General features: G+C 42.1%; 1 protein-coding gene across 2 annotated transcripts in view; it reads right to left on the reverse strand.

Moving 5' to 3' along the window:
* Positions 1-15,542, reverse strand: part of LOC103384583 (vasopressin V2 receptor) — a 21,867-nt gene extending 6,325 nt beyond the window's left edge. The window contains exons 1-5 of one of the 2 annotated variants that reach the window (XM_025059480.1): positions 15,161-15,541; positions 13,814-13,887; positions 2,235-2,626; positions 609-854; positions 284-430 (exon numbers count right to left, since the gene is read on the reverse strand). In XM_025059480.1, the coding sequence (XP_024915248.1) occupies positions 284-430; positions 609-854; positions 2,235-2,624 (783 nt within the window). In that variant the 5' untranslated portion in view covers positions 2,625-2,626; positions 13,814-13,887; positions 15,161-15,541. Of the gene's footprint in view, positions 1-283; positions 432-608; positions 855-2,234; positions 2,627-13,813; positions 13,888-15,160 lie in introns of both variants that reach the window. The other variant, XM_025059481.1, reaches the window with a different exon arrangement.
* Between the last annotated feature and the right edge of the window lie 5,421 nt (positions 15,543-20,963).

Consider the following 20,963-nt stretch of genomic DNA (forward strand, 5'->3'; position numbering starts at 1 on the left):
CTAAATAGATTAGCTGGGTCTGTTGGGAGGCAGCCCATTATGGTTCTCTGCTATCGGATGCTACATAACACCAGCCCCTGTCTCCCTGGGGGGTTTTGGACAATGTCTGCCAAATGCTGCCTCGGTGAAAAAAACAAAACAACGAAAAACAAAACAAAAGAGCATTTCATTCATTCTGCTCGTTTCATTCCTGGATTTCTGTTGTGTACAGTTTGTGATTGAGGAGGTTTGTGTTTATGAAAGGAGATTTACAGAAACCGCGAGTGAGTTCAGACAGCGTTACCTGACAGACGGTGATGATGAGTGCAGGCAGCAGGAAGACAGCTATCGTCATCCAGGTGACGTAGGCCTTCAGCCCCCACTGCTCGGCAAAGTGACCCCAGCACTCAAACTCTCCGGGAGCCACTTCCGAGCGAGAGAAGATAAACATCGGTGACGCCCAACGACAAAAAAAAAAAGAAAAAGAAAAGCCTAGTGAGTACAACTACAGCGATCAGTATCGAACTCACTCCATCAGCTTGAAATCCCACTGAACGTACCGTGCGCTTTAATTTGTGTTTGTGTGAGAGATAAGATTTCTTCTCATGTTTGCGTTCACCTGCGCCTACCTGTGGTATGCTGAGGATCAATGCCAGGGCCCAGGCTACCATGACAGGAGTGTTCCAGCGGGACATTGCTCCACCACGATAGGCCTGCAAAGGACAGCAGATGGCATGGTGCCTGTCTACTGTCATGGCAACTATCATATAGGACGAAGCAAACATGCCCACAATCTGCAAGTACTTGACAGACCGGCAGAGCACGTCTGGTCCCTGAAACCTCTCTGTGATGTCCCATATCAGCTGTGGTAGAACCTGAGCAAAAAAACAAACAAAAGAATTAAATAAGGAGTCACAGTCTGTCTGCTGTTGTCAACATCATCAGCAGATTAAAGAGTGTAATCCACCGTCTGTTGACTAAAACCATTTAAATGATCCATTGACATGAAGGTGAATTATTGTAAATACAGGCTCAGGTGTGATCGCTGCATCCTGCCTACATCGTCAGAGGTGACGTAAAGACACGCAAGGGCAAATTCCGGAACGTGCATCGTGACTGCCAGCCGATCTGAGGACCCATCATTGTTGTGTCCTGAGAACGTTGACGTTAGTTGGGATAAAACAGTGAACTTTGAGAGTCAGTTTAGAAATGGAGCTTCTTGACTTTCGTGGGTCCGGGACTTAAGAAAGTGAGAAAGACTGAGTCCCGTCCACCTCTGAACGTGACTGGAGTCGTTTTAGGGATTGTTTGTCAAGTAATTGTTTACAGTTTGATGCTGCCGCCACAATGTTCGCACTAAGTGTCACACAATTTCTTCTGTGTAATGGTTTATATCCTATTTCATGTTTACTCAGCACTCATTTGTTCTCTCGCCATCTTCCTGTCAGTCAGACCACACACACACACACACACACACACACACACACATATTGACAGTGCCTATATTTGTTCAATACGGCTCGTTTAAAACATTATTTTGTCCTTGCAAACAGAAATTGCGTAGGTGTTTATTTGAACTGAGGGTGGAGGATCCATACCCAGGACTGTTTGACTGCATCTACGATTCATTCACACGCAATTAGATGCTGATGGATTGATGCCAGTACCAGGTCTTTAGCACGGTCTCGCTTTGATCTTTACTGAAACACACGAAAGTGTGTTGAAAGTTAATTTAAGAAAACTGCAAAAGGCAAAGTAAGACTGTAACTAACAACTACAATAACTGAGGTCGTTTGTTAAAATCATCTCTGACGAAAACCTCCGATCTTCTGCGATAGGCGGTTGGATCACCTGTATTATCACGTAATCCCAGACACACTCAGGTTTAGCTCGGGGGCTCAGTGGGATTCGAACCACAACTTTTGGGAGACTCTTGAAAATAGCTGTAATGACCCAGGACTGTTGTGTCAACAGGATCTGAATTCCTTCGCCCTGAGGACACTGGTAACCCTGAGCAAATCTCCAACTCCATTTGCAAAAATGTTCACATTTTAACCCAGTGGTGGCAAACTGTTCCACAAAGGTTTTGGTTCCAACCTATCCGAAGCACAGTGACTGACCAATCAGCTGTCTGGAGATTCAGATCAGTTGATTAAAAGATCCAGGTCAGGTGTGCTGCAGCCGCAGCAGCCCTTTCTGGAACACTCCATGAACCACCTCTGTTTAAAATGCTTATTATTATTGTTATTACTGACCTGAAAGAAGGCCACCACCAGGTCAGCTACACACAGGTTGACCATGAACACATGCATGGGTGCGTTGTGCTTCCTCCTCTTCAGCAGCACCCACAGGACGAAGCTGTTGCCCAGTGTGGTGAAGGCCAGCACCACCCCGAGCACCGCGATCTCCGCCCTGGCCAGGCCTATGTCCCTGACCCTGGGCTGAGGCACAGTCTGAGGTGTGGCGGTGGTGGTGGTACCATTGTCGGGAAAGATCCCAAAAAAGGATCCCCCGCTGTGAGAAGTGTTGTGTGGGCTCAGATCTGAGGCCAACAGAGACAAGGCAGAGTAGTTGTTCCTTCCAGCGGTGACCAGAGAGGACAGAGCTAACCCATCCCAGCCTGTTTCCACGCCGATGCTTTCCATTCCTGTAAGACAAGCACAGTATTGATGTTGAAAAGCCAATTAAATTTTTATGAAGTAGCTTGATAACATGATGTTCGCTCTAAATTAGTCAGCAGGATTCAAACCGACGCAGGGTCACAAGACTGTCCTGCTGCAGATTTTATCAACAAACAATCTGCTTGTTTGAATCCTCCTAATGTCGGAGCCTATCTGATCCCTTTATTGAGTTTCTCCCATTTAGCAGTGGATTGGTTGGCCGAGTGCTTTGGAACATACCATACCGCTGGAAGTAAAAGCAACACGTGTCCTTTTTAAAATACACACTCGGTGCTGACAACACTCTCTTGGTGAAGTCCTCTGTTTCATTTTCTTATGAAATTTCATTAAATTAGACTGAGAGCAACAACAGCCAGACATTGTTTGTATTCTCCTCCCGTCACTGAGGTCATGTTTTCATTTGTTTCCATTGCTAACAGTGTTTCCTGTTTAATTCCAGTCAGAAGCTATTTTCTGTCCTTGCGCTTCCTGCTGCAGTCATTGACTGTCCTGCCATATGTGCCGTACTGTCATACTTCCCTTTGTCTGTGTCAGTCTGTCTCCCCAAAGACGAGAAGCATCTATAGCTACACATCTTAATACAGCAGGACCTGTAGCCCATTCTCTACTACTGCCGCCTTTACAACACAGACAAAGCTGCATGTGCTTCAGTGATGTGACATTTACGATCCAATATTCATCAAAAAAAAAACAAAGGACTTCCAGACATTTACGATCCAATATTCATCAAAAGAAACCAAAGGTGTTTTCCGTAGAGAGTCACCTCTGCAGTGAAGAGCTGCTCTAGCTCAGGTATTTCTCGAATGGTCGGTACATTTTGGAAATGCAAAGAAGTAAAAAAAGGGTTAAAAATGTTAATGTCTAAGACGGTAAAGATGTGGTTACACTTGGATCATCAGTTTGCTGGTTTAAACCCCATGGATGTCCTCTGTTCTGCCTTGCGTGTTCTGTGGGTTCCTTTAGGGACTTGGCCATTGCTGCCTCGCCAAAGCATGTTTGTCCATCAAAGTCTGGATTCTATGGCTAGTGTGATTGCAGCCACTCTTGCACCTGTCGGAATTGGGCCGACACTGGGCCACATGTGCGGTTGAGTGCGCCTCCTGCTGTCTGTGAATCACCGTCTCGCCCAGTCAACAAATCAAGACATCGGCGAGGGCTGACTATATCGAAGATAGTTGGCAGCCGTGTGCACAGTCAGACGCTGCCGCAGATATTTCGCTGCTTCATGTTTCTGAGCGACAGCAGCTCACACTGTTGATTCACAGTGGTGATCCGAGGGTCGAGATGCAGACCTGCCTGCAGTCCAGATCTGTCCACTTGAAATCATCACGACATGTCCTAAAAACGCACAGAACATCCCCACACTGTTAGGGAACCGAGTTTTACCCAGCAGTCTTGACAATTCTACGTAAAAGCTACAAAAAAACACACAGTGTTGAACTCATTTTCCAACCAGTTTATTTTTAAAAATTATAATCCATTTTGTGATGACGCCAACATGTTCTCCTTCTTCATTTTACCAGAAAAATAAGACACTGCTAATGTCATAACAGGATTTAGTTGTTATTAAATTTTCAGTGTCTCCAACTTTTTCTGGAAATACAGCTATTTTTACCTCTTCTCTGTTTTCGACTGGTTTGTCTGTGAACCCGTCGACTACTTTTAATGTTTTTGATTTTAAGCCATGTTAGTTGTAACCTATAATCTATAACACATTTCACAGAGTCCTGACCTGTTTCGCTGCCACCTCATCATCAAATACATGACTGCACTTGAGACCCCTTTTCCCCCTTTGGGTCCCCCAGTCCAGATCTCCTATAGGGTAGCTCTATAAGGCATCTATAGTCCTAACTGCCCCGGGTGAGTCGCTGCACAAATACAGCATAGCTTCAGGGGAAACTACAACTATTTGTCTTGATTTTTCACCAACGGGTATTATTTTCCTTTCTGTGAGGACAAGCCCCCGGGTCCTTGAACTCACCATTAGCAGTACAAAGTACAGGCACACGACCATCACCCTTTATCTCTTTGTTTTTGATCATCGCGGCAAAGCTGCACATCTGGTTAAAATAAGTCAGTTAGTCAGTCTAGTAAAATACCGCTTCCAATGGGCCCAGATAGTAACTCTGATCACCCTGTCATGCTGATGCTATTCACTCATACAGCAGCTGTGCTTCAGGTGTTGTTTATGATGTTTTTCAGCCAGTGTTTCCAGGGTGTTATTTTGTGAATATTTCTTTTGACTCTCAATCTAATTTACATTTCTGCCTTTTTAACTGACTATATCTGACTCTGATTTTTCTCTGTCAGTTTTTCCTTGTGCCCCCACCCCTTGCATTCCCTCCCCATTTTTGTTCTATTTCATTCATTTCAGTCACTGCTGAAAACTTGCAGACTGCTTGTGTGTGTGTGACCTATAAATGGTTTGTTACCCATTGTGCTGAACTTTGTCTCATTAATGTTATTCAAAATAACATGGACTGTATAAATATATTCAATTTCTCCCTGTTACTGGGTTCTTTGGGTGTAATTCTATTTCTGTTTTCACATTAAGGCTGACTGAAACATCAGTCATGTTTTGACACGACACTAATGGGCTCCAGTTGTGTTATAACAAGGTCATGTCAAAGTCCAATGAAACATAACGTGTCTTGTGAATTTTGTATATATAAATAACATGCGCATGCCTGGGGTAGTCAAACCCACAGTGGGCGGGTGATTTAGTTGTGAAAAAAACATGACCTTTGGAGTCGAGTCATGACCTTGTGGGAGGAGCTCCAGCCAATCCCTGTTTACACCTGGACAGGTTGTCAGCGTACAGAAACAATCAGTCCTCTGACGTTGACTGCAGTAACAGTTGACTTGCTCTTAGACTATAGTACGAATATAAAGTACAAAGTAAAAACCCATGGACTGGGTCACAGAAGACAACAGAAAACAAGACTCCAACAGGGAACCTTTTTGGCACAATCAGCCACTGCACCATGGCACGTGACCCTGAATCTAACAGACTGGTGACAGGTGAACTGGTTGAGGTAGTCAGTCATGAATAGCCCTGTAACACAATGTACAATCATTGCATAATGTGATTGTGGGTATGTTTCTGATGCAGTGTCGAAACTTTCAATTAAGTTTTCTGCGTTGGTGTGTATCACTCAGTGCTGAAGGTCAAAGTTAATGAGCCATGATTAAACACAAACGGTTTAAATTAGACATGAAGATACATAATAAGGAGGAGGAGGAGGTGTCAAAATGTAGTTGTGAAATCTAAGAATAACATAAATAAGTAATTCATGCATCAGTGTGCTGTATTTAATGTCCTGTTGTGACACTGTTAGAGCAGATGCACAGATACTGATCCTGGTATCAGCACGGGGCTGGTTATTGCATTCTAACACTCACATTTTAAAGCATGTGCCAATCCAGTCGATTTACTCAAATACTCTGTGACCACTTTTGCCACAACCGTCTGCGCCTATTACCTACTGTGTTAGCTCACTTTAATGCCCGAGTGGAGGAGTTCACGCCTCACTGAGTCACTTTTTTTCTTGAGAATCATTAAAGCAACATCGTTGGTGTGAATTTGTTAACATGGAAACGGTTCTACACAATGTTGGTGACACTGAAACAGTTGAAACGTGCTGTTGGTGTAAAAGCTGTGATCACTTTCTGTTCCGTTTACTGTGTCAACTACGCAGAGAGATTACATTTATTTACTGGTATTTTTTATTCTTTTTATCATTAGTTCCCTCTCTGTACCGTGGTTCTCCTTTCACTCCCTCGTTATATCTCCCTCTCTGTATCGTGGTTCTCCTTTCACCCCCTCGGTATATTTTTTTATTTTTAAATCCGATTTTGCATTTTGAAATTGAGATAAGCGCATTTGCGAACCATCGCTGGTAGCTTTGTTGACCTAGATGAGATGGTACTCAGTATACTATTGGCTAATACAATGTGGTGTACTATTGGCTAATTGAGCATGTGCTTCTGTTCCTCACACTGATTGGCTCATGAATCGTAGCATCTCTCAGCGTCTCCCCTTGTCTGTCGTTCACTCTCTCGTTCACTTCGTTGTGCGTCGCCATTCTACAACTCTACTGTGTATATGATTGTGTGGGAAAGGGTAACACAGTCTACGGAGGGTTGATAATAGTGTGGGGGATGTTGGTAAAGGGTAAATATATACGTAATACGTGGCTCTTGGAACACAGCTACCGTGATAGGAGGGATCACTGTATACTTATCATTTAGGATTATACTGTTTTCTCTGCCACGTTTTCCATTTTCATCTTTGGATGTTTTTGACAGATTTCCCTCTTCACTAATACATCCATGACTTCTGCTCCACTCCTGTCATGGCTCTGACCGACATACTGTACATCACTCCTCAACATTCCTGCCACTGTTTTCGTTCCCCCTCGTCCATCATTTTTCTCATGCGTCTCAGCATTTATTTCCATTCTCCCGATTATACACCATGTTGATCTCAGTGAATGTTGCTTGTTTTTTCTCCGATTAAAAATAAATGTGTGCAGAAGAACAGAGAGTGGAGTGGACTTGCGGGATGTCGTAGGGAGTCTTGGTTAAATAAACTACAAATGGCAAAAAAAGTCAGAGGGAAAAGAAACAGGAAAAGAAATAAACTAGCTGGAAAGGTAAAAGAAAAGTTAAGATAAGGGGGAACGGTCGTCCTATATTTAGCTGTAAGGAGGCCTTTGTTCAGACACTGATGTGGGATGATTGACACCGTATTGGTTTATTATCATGACTAATGTGCAGGGAGTGCTGAGGGTATACATGTGCAGACGAGAAGGTACTTCATGATTTTCCATGCCTAAAAATAGAACACCTTTACTGATAGTATTGTGCGAGTGAGTTGCACTAACAAGACTCTCCAACTCTGCACAGGCCTATTTTCTAGTGATAGCCTAGTCACTGCTGGGTGTGATAACACAGCTGAACACACTGTCGAGTGCCACACACTGGCTTTGACAAAGGAATCTATCAAGATGAAGGCATGACAGGCGAGGCCAAGTAGACCTACACGCCAAACATTAAGCTGTAGTCTGAAAGGAATATTCCAGTTAAATATGACTCATGACACTGTGGTGAAAAGTCATAAAGTTGTTAAACAGGACGGTAAAAAAAAATAGGACATTTATTTCAACTTGGCTCCAGAGGTCCCTAGTGAGAAGCCGGTACACGATTTACCTCCTCTGTCAGACTTTCACCTCTTAACATGCTCAAAATAGTGCTACGCAACGTGCACTGGCTAACTCAGAAAAGAACAGTGACCCTACTGTGGTGTTTGTCCAGGCAGTTACACACCGCTTGTTGACCTCGGTCACTTCTATATTAGTCAACTGAATCTTGCGTTACCTGTTGTTTCTCTTGCACTTTTACTCCAGGGTGCCTTAACTTTCAGTGTGTTGTGCATTTATTCCTTCTGTGGTCATTCTGACCCCAAATAAAATTGGACCTGTACTACTGTCGTTAAACGTTTGGTACTAAATTTCAAAAAGGAAGAACTTTCTTTGTAGTAATTTGTTGAATTGACAGAATTGATTGACGATGTGGGGTCATGTCCAGCATTCAGATGGGGGCATTACGAAGGTATGAGGGAGATTATTTCTCTGCCTTTGTGATATATAAATGTTATGTATAAAGTACTTTATATTTTGCCTTTGCCTCAGAAGCTAGCAAGGATAGTTAAGGTTTGTCCTCCTCCCTTTGCTCAAACCATTTACCCAGAATGCATTTACCCTCCACACTGACAATCACCATGTGATTGCTTAACCTCCGTGGTCACAGGTCAGTTTATGCTAGGTTCAGACACACAGGCCGGCTTCCATTTTGTTTCTACTCAAAACCTGTGCTGCTGCAGCGACCTGATACTCCATACAGTATTTCCACTATAAGCAGCCGTGCACCAGTCAGCCAGTGATACGTGTTTTTTTTTCACAGTCTCATTACCCTGATGAGTGTTTGTTCTGTTATAATACGAGCAATTTAATAAAACACCAGAAGGCGCAACGTAGAACTGACTTTTTGTTGTGACATATTTGTTTCTGTTTACAGTAGCGGACGCTTCATTTGCAGGAGAGCAGAGAGATGGTACTTGGTGTGAAAACTCTACGATAAAGTTGAACTACACAGAGAGTTTAATATTTATTTGTCTTTAATCTTTTTTTAATTTAATTTTTATTTATTGATACACCCTCTGCTGAGAGAGTTACAGAAACAGAAACATTCGTTTCCTTCTGTCATGGTCACTCACTGCAATTTGGGCTGAGCTCAGGCACAGTGTGCATCACCTCGTTACCCAAAGTAATGTGGCCGTTGTATAACACTGCCTACTAGTTCATCACATAATATTAAAACACAACCTTCACTGTAACCGTAAAAAAATGCGAATCATTGCGACACCACACATTTTCACCAGAGAACGAGTCCGATGACTGGTATAGACTTGACCTAGAACTAATGTAAGTACCAGAGGTATCTGAAGTCCATACAAACATGTTCAACACTGTGTGTGGTCTCATAGGCAACCTACTCATGTTGTGAATCACACGTAATGCTATTTTTAGCATGTTAAAAGCTAAAAGTGCTAACCCCTCCGGCTGACCAGGTTTGCTCAATAACTGCTAGGCTACAGTTTACAATGTATATACCGAGATGATATATGTCGGACCAGAGTTTCCCCCTTTTTCCTGCCGACAGCACTCAGTGACACACAACAACAGAGCTGTGTGTTAACAGCTGCACTTCTCCCTTAGGTAAAAGCAGGAGGGTCTAAACAGAACGTCCCGTAGGCAACGGACAAATAACTTTTTGTTTGACTGGGGCCACTGTTGCTCGACAAAGCTAGCAAAATTGCTAAAACGTACAATCGTTTAAAAACCTTTTATCTCTTTAAATGTGCTTTGTTTGTGTTGTCATTTCTCAAGCACTCTGCCCTGTGGGTCCTGTCCCGTCTGACGGGCCTTTGGATCAAAGCCAAGGATATCATTTGTGATTATCTCTTTATTAATTTGTGTACTTCATGTTATTTTAATTAGCGGTTTAGACAGCAAAGTCTTTTAACATCAAGGAATCTCCTACCCTCTCTTTACGGAGACATGCACCCCTCTCTGTAATTACGACATAATTCATGAGAGAATTCTTTGTGCTGCCGCGGTCCTTTATACTGTCCACATAATCTCGTTACATATATTTGCCCATGTGACCGGTGTCTCATGAAATCTTCCTCTTCTTCTGTCCAAATAAATTATAAAGATTGATGAGCGCCGATGTAGTAAAGCAGTCAAAGGCATTAATCCACAGCTACTACCGTACGGCTAATGTTAACAAATCTCACTCAGTAAATTTTAATAATGGGATCTCAACTGACAGGGTAAACTTCCTGTCATGTTTTCAGGACCTGTCAGCAGCAAATGGGAATGTGTGTCTAGGGCTTACAGCGCTGACTTTGCCTTCTGCCACCAGAGGAAAAATCGCCTGTCTGTGTTCACTCCTCTCACTGTCTGTTTAAGGTGGAAAACCTTTGAATGTTTTTTATTATATCCTCATTTAGTTGACATTGTTGACAGCAACATCTCCTGAAAGTCTAAACTTTGTTCTTCACAAACTCCTGCGACCTTCAGAGTCCTCACCGGTTCACTGTCCTTTGGTGTATTCAGCCTGAAGTTCACCTCTTTAATCACAAGGCTCTCTACAACCAGCCGCCCCTCATACCTCTGCACCATGCATCAGCTCCATGTCAGCTCCATCACTCCACTAACAACAGCCTTCTATAATCTCCTCTCAGGACCTGTGGAGACAGAGTCTTTCTCACAGCTGGGTCCTGCTTCAAGAAGATGTATGAAGACATCGTCGCCACTCTCAGACACATTCCAATCCGATGACTAAAATGTGTTACATTGTGGAGATCAGGCCAATCTCCAGGAGTACCGTATTTTTCGGACTATAAGTCGCTCTGGAGTATAAGTCACACTAGCCGGCTAGAGTGCCCTCTAGCGGCTGTCAGTGTGAAAATAACTAATAATTATGTCGCACCTAAGAATAATATTATATATTTTTTAAAAAAGTCGCACCTAAGAATAAGTTGCAATCCCAGTCAAAGGATGAAAAAAGGTGCGACCTATAGTCCACAAAAATATGGTTGTCAAAAAAATGAGCAAACGCAAAAGTTGTTGAGTTGAGAAATTCCGACACAGTTTGATCACAGGTGAATGTGATATACAGGAGATTATTTTTACGTGCAAAACAAATAGTATTTTTGATATAGCAGAGCTCACCGACATCGGACAGTTTCACATCTGCGTCAAGTTAACGACAATTGCACCACAGCAGCGGAAGTGACATCATCATGCCTAAAGGAAGTGATCATTACAACATACAATCTGTATGTGTGCCTGATTTGTCTTTTACTGAAACATTCCAGTGTATCATAAAGAAACTCTGTCCTGACTTGTTTGGAGTATTTTTCAGGTATAGATCTAAGTCCAATCCTTAAGAAACATAATCAGATTTGTCAGTGGTTTATAAATAAACAATAGAATTATGTTTCCATTGTATTTTTAGAAGGTCTACAAACCAGTCTGTGGCTGTTGATGTCATAAAACCAGTAAATTGAGTTTCTTTTCTCCTGCAACTCAAAAGGACACAAAGTATTTTGTCCAAATACAATGTGCTCACCTCTCATTTGCATCAAGCATGAATCCAAGAAATCAACACAGATTATCTTTAAATGGTTTTGTGGCTCTATTATAAGAGGCCTACAGTACAGACTGTTCCAAACTCCTGCCACACACAGTTCCTCCGCTCAGAGGAGAGTTCTTCCTGCGGGTCCACAGAGGAGGTGGATATCATCCACGGACCAGAGCTGGACGCAGGTTTCTCTGTATTACCTCTGTCTCTGCTAATTTAACTGCTTTGCTCTGTCCTTAATAACGTAAACACTGCACAGCATCCTCAACTGTCCGTTTAACTTAATGCTAAGCAGAATTAATTCCGTCTCTGCTGGAGGCACAGTGGACATTGCGTTCAGTAGTTAGCCTGGTCTCCTGCTTCCTCTCTTTACTTTGAAGCTTTCGCTCTGATTAATGGTGGAGTCCATCCCTCCCTCCGTTAACCCCGCGGAGGCAAACTGGTGTGCAGCCATCCTTCTTGTCTTTTCCACACTGCTGTTCCCGTGCACCACAGTATCATGCCTCCACCATGCCTCAGGGCTGACGAGAACATGTTTTCACAGTGCACCACAAACCACAGAGCACATCTTTCAACATGACTTCGGTCATTTCTTTCCCAACTACGACAACGGTTGAGCGAAGCAACTTTAAGGCTTGGTGTGATGATCGTTTCAGAGGGAGATTGTTTTGGCGTCAGAACCTGTGAGTGTGAACACCTCCCTGTTTGGCCTGTGTGCCCTTGTCGTTTGCTTAATTAGTTTCCTTTGACCAGGTTTGACCCAAATGATCCTCATTAGCCGCTCTGTTTACACTGAACTTGTCACTAATTTTCCATCTCACACTGTTATTCTCCGTCTTTTGTCTCTTTCTCGCCCTCACCTTTTCACAATGATCCAGGAACTCAATGGCCTGTTTTACATTCTTACAAATTCTCCACCCTGTCATTAAGGGACAATTTTCAAGAAGAAACAGTCATAGATCTGCGTATTATTACAGTCCTCCTGTAATTATCCTCCTTATTAATAGGTCTTGGCGGCTGCTAAAAAGGACTAAAATGTCCTACCCAAACTGGCATCTGACATGGGAGAAAATTATGAAATGAATCAAATACAACATTTAAGCCACATGATTTATGAGTGTGCCGTGGAGCTTTATTTACAAGCCGCTCAAAAGATTCTCACACAACAAGTCATGAGCGTGACGTGCTTGACTGTGTGACGGAGTATTTGCATCATAAACCAGTTATGACCATACCTTATTCCACCAGTCCCATTACGTGGACACACGTGGCCTCAGTCCCCTCTGGCGTACACAGTAGTAATTGAGAACGTGAAATATTTCCATTGGTGGCAAAGAGCAACCATTTATATTTGTGTTTCAGCGTATGTCACTCAGGTTGTCGCCCTCGCCAATGATTGTGGCTCCACGGAAAAACAATAGTAAACACTTTGTTCTATTACTGTCTTTTCCAAACAACCCCATTAAATGTTAATCATGTGGGACCACACCTCATTGCACACAGTAATACAGTCTTTACTCCCCCGCGCTTGGGTTGTGCGCTGCAGCGCCCGCTGAATGTCGTATTCACAAGTCAAAACTGTGCATTTGTTTCCACAACACAGTGGCCAGTGGTCAAAACTGATGAGGTCTGGAGAGGAAGAAGGTCCAAGTCCTCTTATCAGCGCTGATAAAGAGCGGGTACGACTTGACTGATAGTTTTTCTGGTCATGGATCATTAACCAGCACACTAAGGACCTGTCCCAAACAAAACAGGGATCTGCTGCTATTTTCCTCAAAAAGGTTGAGCCCTGAAGGGTAAATACTGTGGACCAACGTCAGTCGAAATACCTTGAAGGTGGGAAGTTTATACTGGTTGATACGGTTTGAGCCGAGCGGTGTAGAGATCTGACAACGCTGACTGAAAAAAATAAGAATAGTTGTGGGCGGTTTTCAGTTGGAACTGCAATACGTTTGCATAGACTTTACAGGCGAGTGTAAACGTGACCCGACATGGTTGTTTATCTCCATATACTCCCCCCTCCACTCCCCCACAAGTTGGACTGATGACTTGTCCGGGGTCTGACTTAACCTTTGCCCTATCCCCGCTGGGATTGGCTCCGTCTTCCCCATGACCCGTATGGAGAAATAGCAGATTTAAGGACAATGTCACCTCATATCATCTTCGTTTTCAAGGGACTTAATGAGTTGTTGTGGCCAAATATTGGCAAAAGTCAATGAGCTTTGAGGACACAAACTTGTGTCTACCACAAACACAGAACAACCAACCAGAAACCACAAACCTTCAATCATCTTCCACAGAGCTTTGAATTATGTTGTTGAAAACATGGGCCGAGGACAGAAAAAAAATCACACGCATATACAATACACGCACACACACACAATAGGACGGAGAGCCCCAGGTCAGTGCAGTTGAGTGTATAGGATCCTGTCGGCTCTTACCTTGTTCTCAGTGCATGGTAAGCCGTTCTCATGCGTGTCCTTTACCCTTGGCGTGTTTGGCTCTCCTCTCAGTACTGCGGGACAAAGCATTACAGAGCTGTCACCTGGACATCCATTAACATTACATGATAAAGCAGATCACATTAGCATCCTGACAACTCCCCGGAGCGCTTTTTTTTCTTAAGTCCAGGAATCAAGTCACCACGTACGTTTTCAATCAGGCTCTGTCATTAAACATTTAACGCCCGCAGCTTGGTCTTAGCTGAACACAATCTGCACGTACAGTAGTACAGTCAACTGAGAAATTAATTTGGCTCCAACCAGAGATATTTACTTTATTGTCATGATGATGTTGCAACAATTAGTTCCCATATTAATTACTAACTGACAGCTAATTAATCATTTATATTTCATAGTTGTGGTTAGGTTATATAAAGACAACCAAATTTGGGTCTTTTTTTGTTCTGCTTACCAAATAAAACAGTCAATGTTTTAACATTTTATGACACAGTGATCTTTATTTTACATCATTTTGTAAATAGTTTGACTAACAAATGAATCATCTAAATTTCCCTGACATTTTTTATTGATTATTATTAGCTTCTAAGTCTATATATGGCGTTTTTTGACATCACAGAATATGAAATTTTTATTTTGTTTTATTTCTTAATTAACGTTTAGGATGCATTTGCTGTTCTTTTATGCCACTTCATGTATTTTAATGAGCCAAATTATTAATTACATCAGAAAAACACAGGCGATCAGAGAAATCCTAAGACTTTTAAATATGAAAAGTTTAAAAAAACAACCAAAACACGTCGATGACGAAACTTAGCTTTCAGTTAGAAACCGGTTAACTGTTCAATATTTGAAGTTTAGTTTCTCAATCCTTAGATTTTTCATATAAGACATAAAGAAAAAAAAAACAAAAATGTATCAGTTCATATTTAAATATTAAACTAATTAAATTTAATTTAAATGCGCTCGTTTGTATTTTACGCTCATGTAATTCATTAACTGTAATAAGTGAGACGAAAGACGGAGGCTTTATTGGAAGTAATTGGTTAAAATGTTCGCAGAATAACAATAATAAAATAAGTATCGCAGATTTGATCTGACCGAGAGAAACAGACACGTTTCACGCGAACGTTTACAATAAATATTTTTACGACCTTTCACTGGTTAGATGTGTCACACGGTTCCATGTGTGTAGTTATGGAGACTATAATAAAACAATTGAGATATATAAATATCTGGCACCGTCTTTATGGCAGTATAAATAAGGCACTGAGTAATGGGTGTAAAATCAATCACTGAGCGCAGAGTAAACAGCAGGCGGCCACTCACATGTGAGCCACTTCACTGGTGCAGCTGTTTGAGATGTTGCCCCAAAATTCTTCAAATTCTCGGCGCTGTCACTCTAAGTGTGCTCCCATCCGGCTCCTGACTGGAGCAGTGGATCCCCGCTGACCCCCGCAGTCACAGTCTGGAGGTGTGCGGTTCTCTCTGCTCCTCTACCAGAGGTGAGGACCAGTGTGCGGGTAATCCATTAATCTGCGTCCCGTCCCGTCCCGCGCGTCCCGTCAGGCTGCCACAGAGTGCGTGTGTCCCGTCAACCAGGAGCAGAGCTCTGTCTGTTCTTACCTCACAACCTTCCCACCTCCCTCCTGTTCTCCCTCCCTCCTTCCTCATCTCCTCCCCCTCTATCTCCTCCTCCTCCTGGGTCAGCCAGCCTGTCCTCTAGGATGAAGGGAGGAGTCAGGAGTGAGGGCAGGCTGCTGAACATACCTATGTTTCCTTTGAAAGCGTATGTTGGACCTTGTGTGGCATAAACACATCAACCTTACCCGTGTTGTAATCCTCGTAACCTCGAATTTCAAAGCTAACATCTGCTAATAAAAACCTAAGAAGCAAAGGAAGAGGAGGTGAGGACTGGGGGGAGGAGCAGGACCAGCTCACAAGTCTGAAAGCGTGATTTAAACTTGAACATTATTTCAAAATTATTTATTATTATTATTTTGAATATTAATATAGACCAACCCTAGGGGGCGCTGGTCAGTAGGAGGGATTGTTTATCAGTACTGACTGGAGCTGGTGTCATCACCAGTCTCATCAAAGACAGAAATTGTGGTGGTCTGACAGACTGACACATACTCTGCAAGAACTGCGTGAAAATTAAGTCAAATAATATTTTTTAATTTGGAAACTTTTACACCTTGTTCTTGATGCATCTCATCATCATCTGGGCAGAATTGTTTTCCTAGTGAACTACAGCAGTGTTTCCCAAACCTTTTTCCTGGGGGCCCATATTTTAAAAGTCACAAACCTTCGCGACCCAAGTCAATAGACATTATTCATAAACTCCTGGGAAACATGATGCGAGACGACCCCCCCCCCCAAAAAAAAAAAACTCTTGCGACCCACCTGAGGGCCGCGACCCAGTCTTTGGGAAACAACAAACTACAGTGTTATCCAAAATCCATCTCTGCTGTTCCCACCATGCTGCTGTTTAATCGTCGTTTCTGACTGTCGAGGAGTTGACGCTGATGTCTCATGACGTATGAAATGTCCTGGACAAAATTTCAATTTCTCTGAACTCACAGACGCTGGGGCAGAAAAGAACTGGAGGCAACAGAAAAAGAAGTTCCTGAAGGCTCATGAATACTTTCATTTTAAATCTCATCCAGCAGAACCACTTCATAGAAACACAGTTATTTTTAACCGCAAGAAAGTTGAGCTTTGTTATTGAGACTAGAGTATTCAAATAAATACATCTTTATTTTATTTTAAGTGACTGTAAACCAATTACATGTCAGCGTACTTTATGACGTGTGTGAATCTGTCACTTAATTATTGAATTGTGCAGAAAGCTATTTGATTAATTGTGATTAATCAAAGATAATCATGACATTTATCAAGGTCAAAATCATTTCCTAGCACAAATTTGAACTAAACATGTATTTATTTATCTGTTTATTGTTTTAATTATTTATGTTTGAATATTTTTGGCTGCAGGATCACATCCAGCTCAAAGGCATTAATTACCGTCATTGTCATTGTCATTATCATTATGTTGATCACAGCATTTCACACATTGTTACTGATACTGCAGTATTGCATTACTGCACACTCACTCACTCTCACACAGAGACTGAGAGAGCAGTAAAGTATCCTGTATCAAATGTGTGTTTTTTTTATTTTGGCCATAAAAGTTCATTTTGATATAATGTGATTCAATTTAGAAGTAACTGTAGTAGAAGTACTGTGGTTGTTAGTAATAGGTTGACATAGCAGCAGTAATATTCATAGTAAAGGTAGTACAAATAATAATATATATGTAAGAAAGTGATAAAAATAGTTATAATACTATTGGAAATAATAATATATATGTAAGAAAGTGAAATCGTTATAATACTATTGACAGTAGTTAAGGTAGTAACATGTAGTAGTTATTAAATAACCAGTGGTAATAAATACTGCTTCAGTACATATACGACAGTCCGTGAGAAAGAAGTAGTACTAGACCAGAACACCATAGGACGGGCCTCTGCCACAGGCATCAGGGTGTTCTTGACTGTAAGCAAGTGAGAACAGACCACATGACCAGTACTGCAGTGAACATGTCATCAGACACAGACTTCAGGATTACATAAACTCCACATCTCTGCCAGAAAACACTTCCAAATGTTGTGATACACATGTGCTACGAACTAAAAAATTGAATTCTTGTATTATGTCACGTTGAGAGATGAGCACATGTGGCCACATCGTCGGCCATGTGTGGTCGTAAATCAAGTCTTAGCAGTACAAGTGGTAGCAACAGTGGTAATACTAATAGCAGAATAATAGTCGTAAAAGTATAAAGACTAGTAGTAGTTAAACTAGTCGTGCAGCAGGGCCAATTAGACAGAACTTCCTGCTGGTTACATTCTGATGTAGGGTGTGAGGGAGGAACGTTAAAAGACAGTATATTGATTTAACTTGTAATATTTTTTAATCTGGTCCAACTCACTTACAAACCTGTGTGTGTTAATGTATGGAGAGAAAGAACAAAAGACACAGTACTGAATATTAATACTCGATGCAGTATTTATGATGCAGCAGTTGAGTTACTACCACTAGCACAGACACACACACACACACACACACCTCCCGCCCTGCTCTATCTTTTAACTCGGTCATGAACAGGGATTTTTGCACTTGTGCGTCTTCAGGAATGTCGCTCTGCTGAGTCAATGGCGCACGTGCAGGACGCGCCCTGGTGTAGGCTATACACAAACCTGAAGTAAGAACAAAAAAAACATTAAAACACAAAACATATTGTCTTACAGTTTTAATGTCAAGCCTCTCACGTAGAGACACGTGTGCCAGATGGCACGCATTTCCACCTTACCCTAATGAACCTCCAACATGTTGAGCTTTAACTTGAAATATTTGTTCCACCTCAGTTAAGGACCACATCAAAGAGGACAACAAGCTATTGATTCACTTAGACAACTACTATTTCATATTATTATTATTATTATTATTGTTACCCAGGAAAACACTTTCCTCACAATCCTTAAAAGTTAGAAAATATGGTCAAAAGAAAAAACACGAGCAGGGGGCAACATCAATGCAGATTTGTAGTTGTTATAACCAATCCCTTGATACCGTACCTTTCAATCCCAGTCTATCATCGTCCTAATCCAGTGTCCACAGCAGCAAACACAAACAAAATTGCTGTTCAACCGGGGGTCACTCTTTGTTTGTCTGGCTAAAAGTCATTGATCCTTGGCAGGGACAGAACTGTCCCATGATGTCAGAGGACCTGGCTGCTTTTTTCTGCGCTGCTGCCAGTTTCACATCAAATGTCTTTCCTCGGTTGGACGTTTTTTTGTTCTGATGCGGAGGCAGTAGGGCTGTGAGCTCCCTGAGAATCACTCTAATGTGATTATCCCGACTCTTCTGGTCTTAGAGGACGTTTTGACACAAAGCAGTAAAGCAGCAGAATTAATTCACTCTGTTTGTTCAACAGCTTTGTTCAAGTGACAAGCAGCCGTGAAGAGGGACGGAGATTGGGAGCAACAAAGAGAAAGGCATCAGCTGGATGTCCTTGGGGCTTTGAGATTATGAAAGTGAAAGATTTTATTTAAAAAGCACATCATCCCATTATTGTCTTTTTTTTTACAGCTATCCACTGGCAGGTAGACAATGTATTGAGTGTCATTTTAATGACGAGGAGCACCAAAGCTTGAGTGGAATGTAGGAGACTTTAAATATCCCAATGACAACCTTTATTTTCCCTGGGGACCCTGTGCTGGACATTCTCCCACATGTTGGGGCTTATTTCTAGAGCCCAGTATTGTGCCAGAAATAAAAATGACAGCTGTTCTCTGTGTGGACGTCTGTCCTGCGATACATTTTCCGTGTCCATTCTCAGAAATGTCTACTTTCATTGACAATTAAGACCAAATAAACATGGAAGTGTATCTGAATGATTCAGCAGTGTGGTAAACCAGGGACACTCCCCTGCCTACAGAAGGGAACCATGGTAACATTCCTGGAATACACTCAACAGAATCCAAAACCAATAAGTCAATCAAACTAATTTGTGTTTAGCCCCATCAACATTTAACCATCGTCAAACACGGATACCACCGACCACAGCACTGACAATTCACACAGAGGGATAAAAAGTCCAAACGGAGCCGTTTGTCTTCGGCTGTAGGAGGAACACTGAGAACAGAAGAACACCTGGTCTGACAAAAACTGGCACTGTAGAGTTGAGGGACATGTGAGAAAAACATCAAATTGTCCACGAATAGCAGAGGCAGATGAGGAATTTGGAATTTGACATATTCACGTCTGTAATAACTATAAGAAAAGATACTGTAGGACGTTGCTTTTCCAAGAAAGCACTATTTTATTTTCATCAAGGGACTCTTTAACTGTCGTCAGAGGCGTTTTCCAGAAGATGCTAACTTTGGAAACCTATAACGGACGACGAAGAATTCCTCCAAAACCAATGATCACACAAAGCCTTGTAGGTTAATCGTTTTTTCCGATGTTGTTTGTCTTCTATGACTTTCTTGTTAAGGGACACAGGGAACCCTGCAGCCAACTTCAGTTCACACTGAATAAATCTGATTAAACTTTCTTTGTTTTCAGTCCATTCCAGGGCCATATGTAAAGACAAACAATCAATCACACTCACATTAACTCCCACGGTCTTTAATCAACCTGATCCCAATCAGTACTGCTTCTAGGACTGTGGGAAGAAAAAAGACTACACGGAGAAACTCATGCATATAACAGGAGGGTTGGGGGATTGATTCCAGACTTTGTAGTTTATAGGTTGCGGCCTTGCTGTTAGTAGGTGTTATAAATGTCAAAAGCAGTAGCATCAAGTGATCTTTATGTGATCATCACGATAAGACAGAGTATTGTAAAAGTAAATCCAATGTTTACACAGAGAACATGTATCTCCATACATATACGAGCTGATTTAGCTGAACGGGCTTGAACTGGCGACGTTTGTGCTGCGATGCAACAGTGAAAACCACTGTTCTTCTTCGCCATTATCGCCATCATCTGATTCTTCAGTCTGTTGGTTCCATGCAGTGGTTTTCAAATCCCAGGGTGGCGCTAAGTGACCTTTGCAAATTGGAGAAAAGATAAGAAAAAAAACCCATAATTGTCAGTTTTTTATGTTTCCAATAATATAATACCTGAACACACAGTTTGCACCTGTTGTCATGCTGCTCTGCTCCTCAAGCTAACTCACTGAAAAGGGTTTTGACAACTGAAAACGTGTTCGTTATTTGTAGCATTGTCCGTGGGTTTGTACAGAAGGTCCCCGGCCAGAAGCAAATACTTCTTGGTGGGTCCTTGGCATGGAAAAGTTTCTAGACCTCTGGTCTAGAGCATCCTTCACCATAGGGATCTTTTCTCAACCTTCTCCAACCTATTGGACCTTAACGTTGCCTCTGATTCGTTCATTCCTTATTGTTTTGGTCCTGTTTACTCCTAACGAACATCTCACTGCAGATGGTGCCGTTGCATACAAACTGTCCGACGCACTAGTCTCTTCTTCAGCTTTACATTATTCTGACTTGGTCAGTAGCGTCGACACAGGTGATGAAACCTATCGCCCGCCATCGCCCTTCAC

Source organism: Cynoglossus semilaevis, chromosome 10 (assembly GCF_000523025.1).
Source record: "Cynoglossus semilaevis isolate Cse_v1.0 chromosome 10, Cse_v1.0, whole genome shotgun sequence".
Classification (NCBI taxonomy): Eukaryota; Metazoa; Chordata; class Actinopteri; order Pleuronectiformes; family Cynoglossidae; genus Cynoglossus; species Cynoglossus semilaevis.